Below are 16,310 nucleotides of genomic sequence, written 5' to 3' on the forward strand. Positions count from 1 at the left end.
GCACCTTATTCCCTATGTAGTGCACTACTTTTGATCAGGGACAATAGGGTTTTGTCAAAAATAGTGCAATATTTAGGGAATAAGGTGCTATTTAGGATGCGTCCTGGGACTGAATGGGGATGGGGATAGGATTGGCAGAGTGTGACTTAATGTGGGCAGGATCCCAAACTCATTGTTCAGACTTCCTGATTCCTGAGATATGCCTTCTCATGGGAATAGCCTGTCTGTGTTGCTAACAAGGGGGAAGCCGATCCCATCTCCAAAGCTCTAAATCTGATCTGCAGGTATTAAAGACATTCATCATCCTAACCTGTATTGAGTAACGCTTCAATGAAATGCTTATGATACATCTGCCTGCCTGTGAATGAAGAGGGAGGTTAGGGAGCAGCTTTGGCTGACGGAGTGTCACACAGAAAGACATCATTAAATGAATAGTCTACTTGGTTATTCTGTCTCTTCATTACGATTCTGCTGGGGGTTATAGAGATATTGAAGTGTTCCCTCTCACCGGAGGGAAAAATGCAGTTTTCACTCCAACTAGACAGCATGGGCCATGGGGAGACATGTTGTTGTTGCACATTGAAGCAAATTGATTAAGGACATTACGATTCGTTATGAAATCCCAGATAACACAGAGACTGACTATAAACCCAGCGTTGGTCAATGAATAGTATAACTTACTGGTAACTTATTGTGCAAGAACTTATTCTACTGACATTTGTGTATGTGTATGACCAACAGCCCATCCCTGATCATCAAATTGTGTGTTGCTTTGAGTCTGTCACTAAATAGATATAATGGCCACGTTAATATTGTCTCGATTGATCTGGTCCAATCTGAAACTAATCTGAACTGAGATAAGTATGTAAATTGCTTTGGTATTTAGCCCACATGACTTTGCCGATGAAGATACCGGCTGTATACATACATTTCTAGACATACTATTCCTTGTGGAGCAATTTATCTCTAATACAGTATGTTTGAGTGTATACGTTCTAAATGTATGCCTATATCACACATTAGAGTGAATCCCAGTAGACTTATTAAAAGTGAAGCATTCAGTGCTTTGCTTTAGGAAGCCTACTACTTAATGAGGCCGGCTGTAAAAGCACCCCACAGACAGCCGATGAACACACAAACCTGGCACACACTTTAATTACTAATAAATTGTGAGCCAGCTAAACCTAGCGAGGAGCGGATTTCACCCCCAGAGGGTTCTAATCGCTGTAAAGCCGAGTGCTGATCCTAACTGCCGACTACGAGGCTTCCATGGCAGGTGCCACTGCACTGAGTCGTCCCACAACAGACGCTGCTATCTGCTATTGACTCCAAACGGCACTTACTCTCAATCTCCTCCATGCCTCTTCTAGGGACTGGAACACTACTTCTCTCTGTAGACTATGAGGGAAACATGGTATGGTTGGTATGAGATCAGAGTGATTCTTGGAAGTAATGATGATCAAACTCAGGAAGTAAAGAGCTTACTGTATATGTAATGTATGTGTTTTTGATTGGTCCTGGAGTGAATTTGGATGGTGTGATCAGTTTTGTTTCGATGAAGTTGGAAGAAGTTTGATTCCTGTCTTGATCAGCAACATCAAAGGCCCAAGTCTAAGAAGTTCAGGGATCTAAATGCACAAAAAGGTATGGTGGGTCAACAGATTGATCTGTATTTTTGGAGAAAGACGTGTGAATACTGATGTACACTATTGGGATACTCTTGATATATTAAATGTATACTGTAGACTATTAGGTACAATGCGTTGGAACACTCATTGAGAATATTCACTGTACATGCTTAAATGTCTGGCAATGCAGATCCTTAACATTTATTGACCTTCAAGTCCTACCATTATAATAATCAGTGAGACGCGCATATAAAGAACTCACATGCAAGAACATTCAACTGATAAAACATACAGGATTTTTATTCATATGTACACCTCCATCCCATCCTTCCCCCAGAAATAAAAGCCATACATTTGATGAATACTTGTAATATATTTAGACAGTTCTACAGCGTATGTACAGGATTGCGGTTTTCATGGATTCACAAGAGAGAGAGAGAGAGAGCGAGAGAGAGAGAGAGAGAGAGAGAGAGAGAGAGAGAGAGAGAGAGAGAGAGAGAGAGAGAGAGAGAGAGAGAGAGAGAGAGAGAGAGAGAGAGAGAGAGAGAGAGAGAGAGAGAGAGAGAGAGAGAGAGAGAGAGAGAGAGAGAGAGAGAGAGAGCGAGAGAGAGATTGTGGGAAGGGGTAGACAGCTTTATGTGGGCATATACAGACGCAGCTCAATTCAGGATAAACTATGTACAATACAAACCATTCATACAAATTAGGCTCTCTAAGATATAGAATTCATTACATTACAATTTTTATTAAGTCAATGACAATGAGCAAAGCCCCCCAATCAATCACAACTGAATATGAACAATAAACCTAATAAGGCTGTGATTTGCCAATAATAATCTGAGCCAGGAGTTATACAGGGACAAGCTGAAGATTGAACAGCATCATTCCTGAACATGTAAAATGCATTTATTTGTATTTTTGTTAATAAAACATGCCTGCGGGAGAATCCTGTCCGTGCTAGGTAAGACCACCTACATGGATTGCACACTGACACTCTCCTCTTCCTCAGCTCTCTCGACTGTGGGGTCAAAGGATTTGGAAATGTGTGGGGATCTTGTAGACCTTCAAGGGTAGGAGTCTGGACTGTTATTTCTGAGAGAGCGGAATTGAGCTGCTATGAATGAAGAGTATTGCAGGTGCAAACAAAACATAGGATCATGTATGCTGCCATCCAATTGGTAGCTCACAGAACTGAACTGTCATACAGAAAGTATGGTGGCCCTGAGGAGCAAAGTAAGAGCTACTAAAAGGAGAAAATTAAAGCACCTAGAATCAAACTGGACCAAGAAAATGAATATAACATATTGATAACTTTAACAAGTTGTTACAAACTAATAAGACTTATTTGAAATTCTGATTTTACTTAGTTACAAATGGAACTATCAACCCCAAATATGTACACATGATGCATCTATGAAATCACTGATGAAAAAAGGTATGAAATCTATAAAACAAATGAATTATAATCAATATTATTGTTTAGTCATAGTATTTGTATGCTAATAATATTAATATAATAATTATTATATTTATAATAATAATGGTTTTGCACAACACTTGAAAGACAAAATAATAATGCCCCATAAGTCTTTACTTTCTCTATTGTCTTAATTTCATAAATAGATAATCAATTCATTTTACACATTCTTTTATTTTCAGAACAGTACAGCTAACATATATTTCTCTGGGCGGGGAAAAAGAAGAAGAAGCCCCGCTTTGTAACTTACTGGTCCTTCACATTGGGATTGTTGTTGTGGGAGTGGTCAGCCAGAGGGGAAGTAGGGAGTGTCACTGTGGTAGTTGTAGTCTGGACAGACTTTCTGCACCAGCTTGTAGTCAGTGCTGTAGAAGGAGATGTAGATGCAGATGACTTTAAAGGGCTTGGAACAGAGCCAGGAGACGTGGCTCTGAGTCTGCTCCTGGTAACACGTCTTGGAGGGGTCGAAGTTACACAGCGTGTTCCTGGCACCCTTCTCCACCTTTTCGTACTCTATGCGGCAGTTGAAGGACTTGGAGTCCTTGGCGTCAATCACGGACTGCTGGGCCGCCACGTCGAACTCCACGACCTTGGTTGGTGGGACGAGACTCACAGATACGTTGCCCTGGCCTGTGGAGTTGTGTCTGAAGTAGACGCTGAAGGTTCCGTTGCCGTGATCCACGATCTTCCCGGTGATGAGGAGGTTGAGCTTGACCGTCTTAATGTTGGAGTGGAAGTCTCCCCAACCGAACATCTTCTTGAACTTGCCTGTCTTGACCATAGGCCGCCGCTTAGCTCTTGCTCTAGAATCCTGGAGGTCAGTAGAGTTCCTCAGCCAGTCCCAGAGGTCCTGCTCGGAGTAGGGCTCCGGGGTGTCGTAGCGCAGGTCCAGGGCCGTGGTGTTCTCTTTGCCATGGAGAGTCTGTGACAACAACCTGCTGATTGACAGGTCCTTGCTGCTTTCTGTCCATATGTGTTTTAACGTCGACTTGGGGCTGCCCGACTTGAGGAGGTCCGCCTTGGAAGCATGAACACTTGTCACCTGAAACAGAGAGAGAAGAGGAGATCCGTTTCACTAACTGGTATGTCATACTGTTATAGGCGATACGGTAGTACTTGAGACAATCAAACAGGCAAAGAGACACTTCAGCAAAAAATGACTTCACATTCAGGCACTACACGCAGCTTTCTACAAAACAGACAAAATGGACTCTGAAGTGGGGAGAGGACAGGAGAGATACCGGTAATCCATCTTTCAGCGAGCTTCAATTTCGAAACGTGTTAGCAGACAGCCCCCATTTGGGAAATAGAATGTGTGAGAGACACAACACAGCGATCAAAGTATTTTAGACATTGTTTTCCCCTCTCTCTCTCTCTCTCTCTCTCTCTCTCTCTCTCTCTCTCTCTCTCTCTCTCTCTCTCTCTCTCTCTCTCTCTCTCTCTCTCTCTCTCTCTCTCTCTCTCTTCCTCGCAGATGGTAGAAGGGATTTCCACTTGGCTCCCCCAGATAAATGCAGTGGCTATTCAGTAAAGACCAGACTATTAAGCACAAAGCGCTGCTTGGATTGATGATTGATGAACCCCCAGGTTTTCACCATTTAGCCACGATGACTGGAATTAGGTTCATACAGGCCCCGGCGGAGGGGAGTGACATTGATTGGCTGATTTGTACTGTAAGACATGACAGCAGATCTGTCTTGCCCAGAGATTTTTGCATTTCATGGGCCGAGGCCCTCTGGGATCGATACATAGAAAATAAGGTTTCGCTACCAATCAGTTGGCCCTTTGGACATGAATTGACTTCCTCAGACCGTGTCAGCACTAAGGGGCGATCCCTATAGCCAGGTTTAAGCATATCATTGTTTAGGGGGAGAATATGCCTATATGGTTCGTATAGGGTGCCAATAGAAGAGAACAAATAAAAAAGATAATTACATTGAGGGCTCTATTCAAAACGCATCGCGGAAGTTCAGCTTTACAGCTTGATTGAAATTTAAAGACAACGTTCCAAATTTATATGAGTGCATGCATGTGTCAGCTCATTTGGAAATGACCGTAATATCTATACTGTGGAATGTGTAATGCTTCATTGTTACAGATTGAATAGATCCCTTAGTTACCTTGTATGCATTTTGAACTGCAGATTGAAAGCCATTTGAACCTAGTTAGACGTAGATGTATGTAATTATGAATATCATTTCTGTAGGAAGCTTTCTGTAAGCAATGGCCAGAAGGGTAAACAAGACATCCTAACATGAGCCTCATCATGCTGCAAACAACCACTCATTACTGTAGTTACAGGGGGCTGTAGTTTACTGTAGTTGCAAGTGACTGTATTTTACTGTAGTTACTAGAGGTCGACCGATTAATCGGAATGGCCGATTAATTAGGGCCGATTTCAAGTTTTTATAACAATCGGAAATCCATATTTTTATATATATTTTATATATATATGTATTTTTATACCTTCATTTAACTAGGCAAGTCAGTTATGAACACATTCTTATTTTCAATAACGGCCTAGGAATGGTGGGTTAACTGCCTTGTTCAGGGGCAGAACAACGATTTTCACAGCTCGGGGGATCCAACGCAATAACGACCTGCCTCTCTCTTGTTGCACTCCACAGGAGACTGCCTGTTACGCGAATGCAGTAAGCCAAGGTAAGTTTCTAGCTAGCATTAAACTTATCTTATAAAAAACAATCAATCATAATCACTAGTTAACTACACATGATTGATGATATTACTAGATATTATTTAGCGTGTCCTGCGTTGCATATAATCTGACTGAGCATACAAGCATACAAGTAGTATCTAACTGAGCAGTGGTAGGCAGAAGCAGGCGCGTAAACATTCAATCACACAGCACTTTCGTGCGTTTTTCCAGCAGCTCTTCGTTGTGCGTCAAGCATTGCCCTGTTTATGACTTCAAGCCCATCAACTCCCGAGATGAGGCTGGTGTAACCGAAGTGAAATGTCTAGCTAGTTAGTGCACGCTAATAGCGTTTCAAATGTCACTCGCTCTGAGCCTTCTAGTAGTTGTTCCCCTTGCTCTGCATGGGTAACGCTTCTTCAATGGTGGCTGTTGCCGTTGTGTTATACTGTTATAACAGCTATACTGTTACACTGGCAATACTAAAGTGCCTATAAGAACATCTAATAGTCAAAGGTTAATGAAATACAAATGGTATAGAGAGAAATAGTCCTATAATTCCTATAATAACTACAACCTAAAACTTCTTACCTGGGAATATTGAAGACTCATGTTAAAAGGAACTACCAGCTTTCATATGTTCTCATGTTCTGAGTAAGGAACTGAAACGTTAGCTTTCTTACATAGCACATATTGCACTTTTACTTTCTTCTCCAACACTTTGTTTTTGCATTATTTAAACCAAATTGAACATGTTTCATTATTTACTTGAGGCTAAGTTGATTTTATTGATGTATTATATTAACTTAAAATAAGTGTTCATTCAGTATTGTTGTAATTGTCATTATTACAAATAAATAAATAAAAATCAGTATCAGCTTTTTTGGTCCTCCAATAATCGGTATCGGTTTTAGCGTTGAAAAATCATAATCGGTCAACCTCTAGTAGTTACAGGTGACATTTTACAATCTCTATTTCAGGCTTAGGTAGACCTAACCTGAGTAGGCAGAATATCCTTCAGCCCTGAAGGCTTCAAATACCAAATGAATTCCTTCACATTAAACTACATATTGCTTCTACATACACAGTTTCATTGATTACATAATGAGATTACAATACAAAGGTATTGATCAGAAATCTTCCCTGCAGATTCCATCTGGTCTAAGTCATTGGTAATGTTTCCAGTTTAATATTGAGGTATAATATGAATGAAGATTAGCCTACACAACAGGGCTAATAGCCCAGTGAGACTGTGACTTATGCCTCAGGGTGTACTGTATGTATGCAATGAAGTGTCTTGTATAGACACTGAGGGCATGTTGGGAGGGTATGATTTAAGACCTATACATGGTAATCATGAATGACTTATAACTGGTGATACAGTGCATATGGAAAATACATGTATACTGTATAGAGAGTAGATTGATAAAACCAATTGATGTTGTTCCATGCAGAATAGTTGATGTTAAGTGAGTCCTGTATTTTGCGAATGCACTGCGCTCAAACATGTGCATTATTTCATAGTAATCTAAAACATGTGCATAATTTCATGGTAATCTAAAACATGTGCATGATTTCATGGTACTCTAAAACATGTGCATGATTTAATGGTAATCTAAAACATGTGCATGGCGTGTATGTTTATCCATACTTACTGTTTCTCCATTGTCCTTTATAGACAGCCACAGCCACAGCCAAAGTACAATACACACACACACACACATACACACACACACACACACACACACACACACACACACACACACACACACACACACACACACACACACACACACACACACACACACACACACACACACACACACACACACACACACACACACACACACACACACACACACACACACACACACACAAGTTGATCTATGAAGCTTCAGGCCCACGGCCAGTTTCTTTGACTCCATCATCCAGCATGCTTTGGGCCTTGGGCCAATGTGTTTGACTCCATTTTCCAGCATTCTTTGTGCCCTGTCCCAGTGTGTCTGCTGAGGCTCAGTGCTGCCAGATGGTTAGTTTACCTGGGGGGACAGGCGGTGCATCTGGTAAACATGGCAGCACTCTGGCCAGCAGAGGCCTGCGCCTCACAACTGACTACAGGCCAGACTCAGACAGATGTCTTCCCCTGGGCCTAGGCTATAGGTATAGGGAGATGGCTGGGTCAGATGGGGCTGTACGAGCTCCGTGTGTTCAGGATGTAAGTCATAACACAACGGAACAGCAGTCGACAATGATGGCCTACGAGTATACACACGTTAACCCACAAATGCCCACACCGCACACATACACACTCCCATCACAACCTACGCTATATATACAAAAAAATAGGGACACCTTTTCAAATGAGTGGATTCTGCTATTTCAGCGACACCCATTGCTGACAGGTGTATAAAATCGAGCACACAGCCATGCAATCTCCATAGACGAACATTGGCAGTAGAATGGCCTTACTGAAGAGCTCATTGACTTTCCAACAAGTCAGTTCGTCAAATTTCTGCCATGCTAGACCTGCCCCGGTCAACTTTAAGTGCTGTTATTGTGAAGTGGAAACGTCTAGGAGCAACAACGGCTCAGCCGCGAAGTGGTAGGCCACACAAGTTCACAGAACAGGACCGCCGAGTGCGAAAAATCGTCTGTCCTTGGTTGCAACACTCACTATCAAGTTCCAAAATGCCTCTGGAAGCAACGTCAGCACAAGAAGTGTTCGTCGGGAGCTTCATAAAATGGGTTTCCATGGCCGAGCCGCCGCACACAAGCCTAAGATCACCATGCGCAATGCCAAGCATTGGCTGGAGTGGTGTGAAGCTCGCCGCCATTGGACACTGGAGCACAGTCAACGTGTTCTCTGGAGTAATGAATCACGCTTCACCATCTGGCAGTCCGATCGATGAATCTGGGTTTGGTGGATGCCAGAAGAACGCTACCTGCCCCAATACATAGTGCCAACTGTAAAGTTGGTGGAGGAGGTATAAAGGTCTGGGGCTGTTTTTCCATGGTTCGGGCACGGCCCTTAGTTCCAGTGAAGGGAAATCTTAACGCTACAGCACACAATGATATTCTTGACGATTCTGTACATCCAACTTTGTGGCAACAGTTTGGGGAAGACCCTTTCCTGTTTCAGCATGACAAAGCCCCTGAAAAACAGCTTCTATCTCAAGGCCATCAGACTGTTAAACAGCCACCACTAACATTGAGTGGCTGCTGCCAACACACTGACACTGACACTGACTCAACTCCAGCCACATTAATAATGGCAATGGATGGGAAATGATGTAAAATATATCACTAGCCACTTTAAACAATGCTACCTTATATAATGTTACATATGCTACATTATTCATCTCATATGCATACGTATATACTGTACTCTATATCATCTACTGCATCCTTATGTAATACATGTATCACTAGCCACTTTAACTATGCCACTTTGTTTACATACTCATCTCATATGTATATACTGTACTCGATACCAACTACTGTATCTTGCCTATGCTGCTCTGTACCATCACTCATTCATATATCCTTATGTACATATTCTTTATCCCCTTACACTGTGTATAAGACAGTAGTTTTGGAATTGTTAGTTAGATTACTTGTTGGTTATTACTGCATTGTCGGAACTAGAAGCACAAGCATTTCGCTACACTCCCATTAACATCTGCTAACCATGTGTATGTGACAAATAAAATTTGATTTGATTTGATTTTGCACAATGCGAGGTCCATAGAGAAACGGTTTATCGAGAACAGTGTGGAAGAACTTGACTGGCCTGCACAGAACCCTGACCTCAACCCCATCGAACACCTTTAGGATGAATTGGAACACCGACTGCGAGCCAGGCCTAATTGACCAGCATACCAGAAGAGTGGAGGCTGTTATAGCAGCAAAGGGGGGGCCAACTCCATATCACACACACACACACGCACACGCACACGCACACGCACACACACACACACACACACACACACACACACACACACACACACACACACACACACACACACACACACACACACACACACACACTGTAGCAGAACACCATTTGACACAAGCAGGCAGAGAACTCTTGCTACCAGATAACCATCCCAACTCAGCTACCTGATAACTAGCACAACTCAGCTATGAGTGGACAGGTGTCACCAATGACCTGACAAAGTCCCCTTAGACATAATTCAGTGGTGATTCTGAAATAGCACCCTATTCCCTATATGCAGGTGAGCTCTGGTCAAAAGTATTACACTATAAAGGGAATAGGCTGCTGATTCAGAGGAAGTCTAGAAGACTTGATGGAGTTGAAGTTCTGCTTCAACTAATAGCGAACAGAGAACACCAAAAGGAAGCAGCACAGTCCAAACTCCTCCATCAAAACAACATTGATGCATTGTGAATAGTTACAACGGACCCAGTCTAAAGACATACAGACCCTTTACATTGTGAACATTAACAGTAATCTATAGCTCATGAGGCTGTTAAACCAATACTTACTGTTTAGTGATGGAATACTGTTTTTATCTACAGATTATGAAACGGCATTACAGTGATAAGATGCTATATATTCAAATAAAGAGAACATTGATTGTGTGGCTAATTATAGTCTAAGTACCATATTGATATGCTTAAACAAATGGAGACATGGTCTAAGACTTAACGCAAACACAACAGATATGGGTGACAACATGTCAGTCTCTGTTCTTAGTTTCCCTAGACTACTGTACAGGAGGGGGCACCCCCCCCCCAAAAAATAAAAAAATAAAATCAGCATCCAGAGCCTCTTAACAATATCTTCAATTGAAACTAAATGATTTTATGTGGAGGGCAACAGAGCTTAGGTCCACCTACGTAATGGCAAAATAAATACATCCCTCCATGACATACATTTAGGATGAGCAGGTTAATGATGAGCGTGAAGGTATATGATCTTATTAAAGTAAACTAACAACATTGAATAATTAAAACGATACGCCAATTTAGCAATTATAATTATTATTGACACATCTTAATACTGATTAGTAGGTTTCACCAGGCCTAAAGTTCATTAGCTGACAATTCACTGTAGCACAGCAAAGAGTTTCACACTTCAACATGGCATTATACCATAAAGGTGTCATACTAAAGATAAGTCTGCCAGAAAAGTGAAGGTATTACTCATACTTAACATACAGATGTAGGGTCTTAATTTGAGCCAGTTTGCTACAGCTGTAAAATAACCCTGCAGCAACAGGAGATGTGAATTATTATGTAGATTATAAATAATGGACATTTTTGATACATTTTTCATTAGGGCAAATCAGGTCTGACATTTTAAAGTGGAAATGCAAACTTTAGAAGCATTTCTGAATGCACAACACATTCTCAGCAGCAAAAGAGTGATCAAATGAAGATCCTACATCTGTAAACCATAATGAAACCATACAATACAATTATATGGTTCATATTTCCCACAACCCATTTTAGACTGGAAAAAAACAACCACCTACAGAAAATCTAATTTAGTCTACGTTTGCAAAAGACAGTAGATAAAAGATTGGAGAAGAGATGAGCTTCCTACGTTCTACTTAGCTCCTATTGAAAATGTCCAATCATATCCATGGTAAAGGAACTGCAAAGCTTTTCCTGAGATGTAATTCTGGAGGGAGAATGAAGGCCGGCAAACTGTAATGTGTTGAATGAAAAGAGCCCTTATGAAAGACGAGGGAGAAAGAGGACAGAAAGAAAGGGACATTTGACAGTTCTATAAGGAGAGAGAAGGAGGGAGGACAGTGGAGGAGTGACCCTGCAAATACATATAGTTAACCTCCAATTGAGTAAAGCATTATCAGAGAGAGTATAGAATCCTCCTTTAGTATTGACTGACCAGCTGTAACTAACAAGAAACAGGCCATTTACCAGACAATACTTATAGCTAGCTACATCCTTTGCAGTCTTGTATGTGTCATGCAGGTGAAAGAGGACCCAAAAGCGACTTGGCGAAAACAGAGTCTTTAATCCAGTAAAGTAAATACAAACAAAAAACACAACTTTCACTCGAAATGACGAGGACAAAACTGGAGACTCGATCTTGAACAGCAGGTGAACAGCAGGTTGCCTCGGGAAGGCACTTGAACCAGACAGACTCAGACACCTGCTCACCACGCAGCATCTGAGGAAAACACGACACGACAGGGCGATACACAAACACAGCACGGTGAATTCTAGACAAGGAACCGACAGGACAGGAACGGAACACAAAGGAAGAAATAGGGACTCTAATCAGGGGAAAGGATCGGGAACAGGTGTGGGAAGACTAAATGATTGATTAGGGGAATAGGAACAGCTGGGAGCAGGAACGGAACGATAGAGAGAAGAGAGAGCGAGAGAGTGAGAGAGGGAGGGGAGAGAGAGGGATAGAAAGAGGGAAAGAACCTAATAAGACCAGCAGAGGGAAACGAATAGAATGGGAAGCACAGGGACAAGACAAGATAATAAATGACAAAACATGACAGTACCCCCCACTCACCGAGCGCCTCCTGGCGCACTCGAGGAGGAATCCTGGCGGCAACGGAGGAAATCATCAATGAGTGAACGGTCCAGCACGTCCCGAGACGGAACCCAACTCCTCTCCTCAGGACCGTAACCCTCCCAATCCACTAAGTATTGGTGACCCCGTCCCCGAGAACGCATGTCCATGATCTTATGTACCTTGTAAATAGGTGCGCTCTCGACAAGGACGGGAGGGGGGAGGGAAGACGAACGGGGTGCGAAGAAAGGGCTTGACACAGGAGACATGGAAGACAGGATGGACGCGACGAAGATGTCGCGGAAGAAGCAGTCGCACAGCGACAGGATTGACGACCTGGGAGACACGGAACGGACCAATGAACCGCGGAGTCAACTTACGAGAAGCTGTCGTAAGAGGAAGGTTGCGAGTGGAAAGCCACACTCTCTGGCCGCAACAATACCTTGGACTCTTAATCCTGCGTTTATTGGCGGCTCTCACAGTCTGTGCCCTGTAACGGCAAAGTGCAGACCTCACCCTCCTCCAGGTGCGCTCACAACGTTGGACAAACGCTTGAGCGGAGGGAACGCTGGACTCGGCAAGCTGGGATGAGAACAGAGGAGGCTGGTAACCCAGACTACTCTGAAACGGAGATAACCCGGTAGCAGACGAAGGAAGCGAATTGTGAGCGTATTCTGCCCAGGGGAGCTGTTCTGCCCAAGACGCAGGGTTTCTGAAAGAAAGGCTGCGTAGTATGCGACCAATCGTCTGATTGGCCCTCTCTGCTTGACCGTTAGACTGGGGATGAAACCCGGAAGAGAGACTGACGGACGCACCAATCAAACGACAGAACTCCCTCCAAAACTGTGACGTGAATTGCGGGCCTCTGTCTGAAACGGCGTCTAACGGGAGGCCATGAATTCTGAATACATTCTCGATAATGATTTGTGCCGTCTCCTTAGCGGAAGGAAGTTTAGCGAGGGGAATGAAATGTGCCGCCTTAGAGAACCTATCGACAACCGTAAGAATCACAGTCTTCCCCGCAGACAAAGGCAGACCGGTAATGAAGTCTAGGGCGATGTGAGACCATGGTCGAGAAGGAATGGGGAGCGGTCTGAGACGACCGGCAGGAGGAGAGTTACCCGACTTAGTCTGCGCGCAGTCCGAACAAGCAGCCACGAAACGGCGCGTGTCACGCTCCTGAGTCGGCCACCAAAAGCGCTGGCGAATAGACGCAAGAGTGCCTCGAACACCGGGATGACCAGCTAACTTGGCAGAGTGAGCCCACTGAAGAACAGCCAGACGAGTGGAAACAGGAACGAAAAGGAGGTTACTAGGACAAGCGCGCGGCGACGCAGTGTGCGTGAGTGCTTGCTTAACCTGTCTTTCAATTCCCCAGACTGTTAACCCGACAACACGCCCATAAGGAAGAATCCCCTCGGGATCAGTAGAAGCCACAGAAGAACTAAACAGACGGGATAAGGCATCAGGCTTGGTGTTCTTGCTACCCGGACGGTAAGAAATCACAAACTCGAAACGAGCGAAAAACAACGCCCAACGAGCTTGACGGGCATTAAGTCGTTTGGCAGAACGGATGTACTCAAGGTTCTTATGGTCTGTCCAAACGACAAAAGGAACGGTCGCCCCCTCCAACCACTGTCGCCATTCGCCTAGGGCTAAGCGGATGGCGAGCAGTTCACGGTTACCCACATCATAGTTGCGCTCAGATGGCGACAGGCGATGAGAAAAATAAGCGCAAGGATGAACCTTATCGTCAGACTGGAAGCGCTGGGATAGAATGGCTCCCACGCCTACCTCTGAAGCGTCAACCTCGACAATGAATTGTCTAGTGACGTCAGGAGTAACGAGGATAGGAGCGGACGTAAAACGTTCTTTTAGAAGATCAAAAGCTCCCTGGGCGGAACCGGACCACTTAAAACACGTCTTGACAGAAGTAAGAGCTGTGAGAGGGGCAGCAACTTGACCGAAATTACGAATGAAACGCCGATAGAAATTAGCGAAACCTAAAAAGCGCTGCAACTCGACACGTGACCTTGGAACGGGCCAATCACTGACAGCTTGGACCTTAGCGGAATCCATCTGAATGCCTTCAGCGGAAATAACGGAACCGAGAAAAGTAACGGAGGAGACATGAAAAGAGCACTTCTCAGACTTTACGTAGAGACAATTCTCTAAAAGGCGCTGTAGAACACGTCGAACGTGCTGAACATGAATCTCGAGTGACGGAGAAAAAATCAGGATATCGTCAAGATAGACAAAAACAAAGATGTTCAGCATGTCTCTCAGAACATCATTAACTAATGCCTGAAAAACAGCTGGCGCATTGGCGAGACCAAACGGCAGAACCCGGTACTCAAAATGCCCTAACGGAGTGTTAAACGCCGTTTTCCACTCGTCCCCCTCTCTGATGCGCACGAGATGGTAAGCGTTACGAAGGTCCAACTTAGTAAAGCACCTGGCTCCCTGCAGAATCTCGAAGGCTGATGACATAAGGGGAAGCGGATAACGATTCTTAACCGTTATGTCATTCAGCCCTCGATAATCCACGCAGGGCGCAGAGTACCGTCCTTCTTCTTAACAAAAAGAACCCCGCCCCGGCCGGAGAGGAAGAAGGCACTATGGTACCGGCGTCAAGAGACACAGACAAATAATCCTCGAGAGCCTTACGTTCGGGAGCCGACAGAGAGTATAGTCTACCCCGAGGAGGAGTGGTCCCCGGAAGGAGATCAATACTACAATCATACGACCGGTGAGGAGGAAGGGAGTTGGCTCGGGACCGACTGAAGACCGTGCGCAGATCATGATATTCCTCCGGCACTCCTGTCAAATCGCCAGGTTCCTCCTGAGAAGTAGGGACAGAAGAAACGGGAGGGATGGCAGACATTAAACACTTCACATGACAAGAAACGTTCCAGGATAGGATAGAATTACTAGACCAATTAATAGAAGGATTATGACATACTAGCCAGGGATGACCCAAAACAACAGGTGTAAACGGTGAACGAAAAATCAAAAAGAAATAGTCTCACTGTGGTTACCAGATACTGTGAGGGTTAAAGGTAGTGTCTCAAATCTGATACTGGGAAGATGACTACCATCTAAGGCGAACATGGGCGTAGGCTTCTCTAACTCTCTGAAAGGAATGTCATGTTTCCGAACCCATGCTTCGTCCATGAAACAACCCTCAGCCCCAGAGTCTATCAAGGCACTACATGTAGCACCCGAACCGGTCCAGCGTAGATGGACCGACAAAGTAGTACAGGATCTTGATGGAGAGACTTGAGTAGTTGCGCTCACCTGTAGCCCTCCGCTTACAGATGAGCTCTGGCTTTTACTGGACATGAATTAACAAAATGTCCAGCAACTCCGCAATAGAGGCACAGGCGGTTGGTGATCCTCCGTTCCCTCTCCTTAGTCGAGATGCGAATCCCTCCCAGCTGCATGGGCTCAGACTCTGAGCCAGAGGAGGAGATGGTTGCGATGCGGAGCAGGGAAACACCGTTGATGCGAGCTCTCTTCCACGAGCCCGGTGACGAAGATCTACCCGTCGTTCTATGCGGATGGCGAGAGCAATCAAAGAGTCCACATCTGAAGGAACCTCCCGGGAGAGAATCTCATCCTTAACCACTGCGTGGAGTCCCTCCAGAAAACGAGCGAGCAGCGCCGGCTCGTTCCACTCACTAGAGGCAGCAAGAGTGCGAAACTCAATAGAATAATCCGTTATGGACCGTTCACCTTGGCATAAGGAAGCCAGGGCCCTAGAAGCCTCCCTACCAAAAACTGAACGGTCAAAAACCCGAATCATCTCCTCTTTAAAGTTCTGGAACTTGTTAGAGCAATCAGCCCTTGCCTCCCAGATAACTGTGCCCCATTCTCGAGCCCGGCCAGTAAGGAGTGAAATGACGTAAGCAACCCGAGCTCTCTCTCTAGAGTATGTGTTGGGTTGGAGAGAGAACACAATCTCACACTGCGTGAGAAAGGAGCGGCACTCAGTGGGCTGCCCGGAGTAGCAAGGTGGGTTATTAACCCTAGGTT

The 16,310-nt window shown here is 44.3% G+C and overlaps 1 protein-coding gene across 1 annotated transcript in view; it reads right to left on the reverse strand.

The window, feature by feature from the left end:
- Positions 1-1,889: 1,889 nt before the first annotated feature.
- The window catches only part of LOC124012914 (neurexophilin-1-like), a 49,336-nt gene continuing 34,915 nt past the window's right edge, over positions 1,890-16,310 (reverse strand). The window contains exon 2 of the mRNA XM_046326969.1: positions 1,890-4,147. Coding sequence (XP_046182925.1) covers positions 3,392-4,147 — 756 coding nt within the window. The 3' untranslated portion in view covers positions 1,890-3,391. The remainder of the gene's footprint in view (positions 4,148-16,310) is intronic.

This window comes from Oncorhynchus gorbuscha, linkage group LG24 (assembly GCF_021184085.1).
Source record: "Oncorhynchus gorbuscha isolate QuinsamMale2020 ecotype Even-year linkage group LG24, OgorEven_v1.0, whole genome shotgun sequence".
Taxonomy (NCBI): Eukaryota; Metazoa; Chordata; class Actinopteri; order Salmoniformes; family Salmonidae; genus Oncorhynchus; species Oncorhynchus gorbuscha.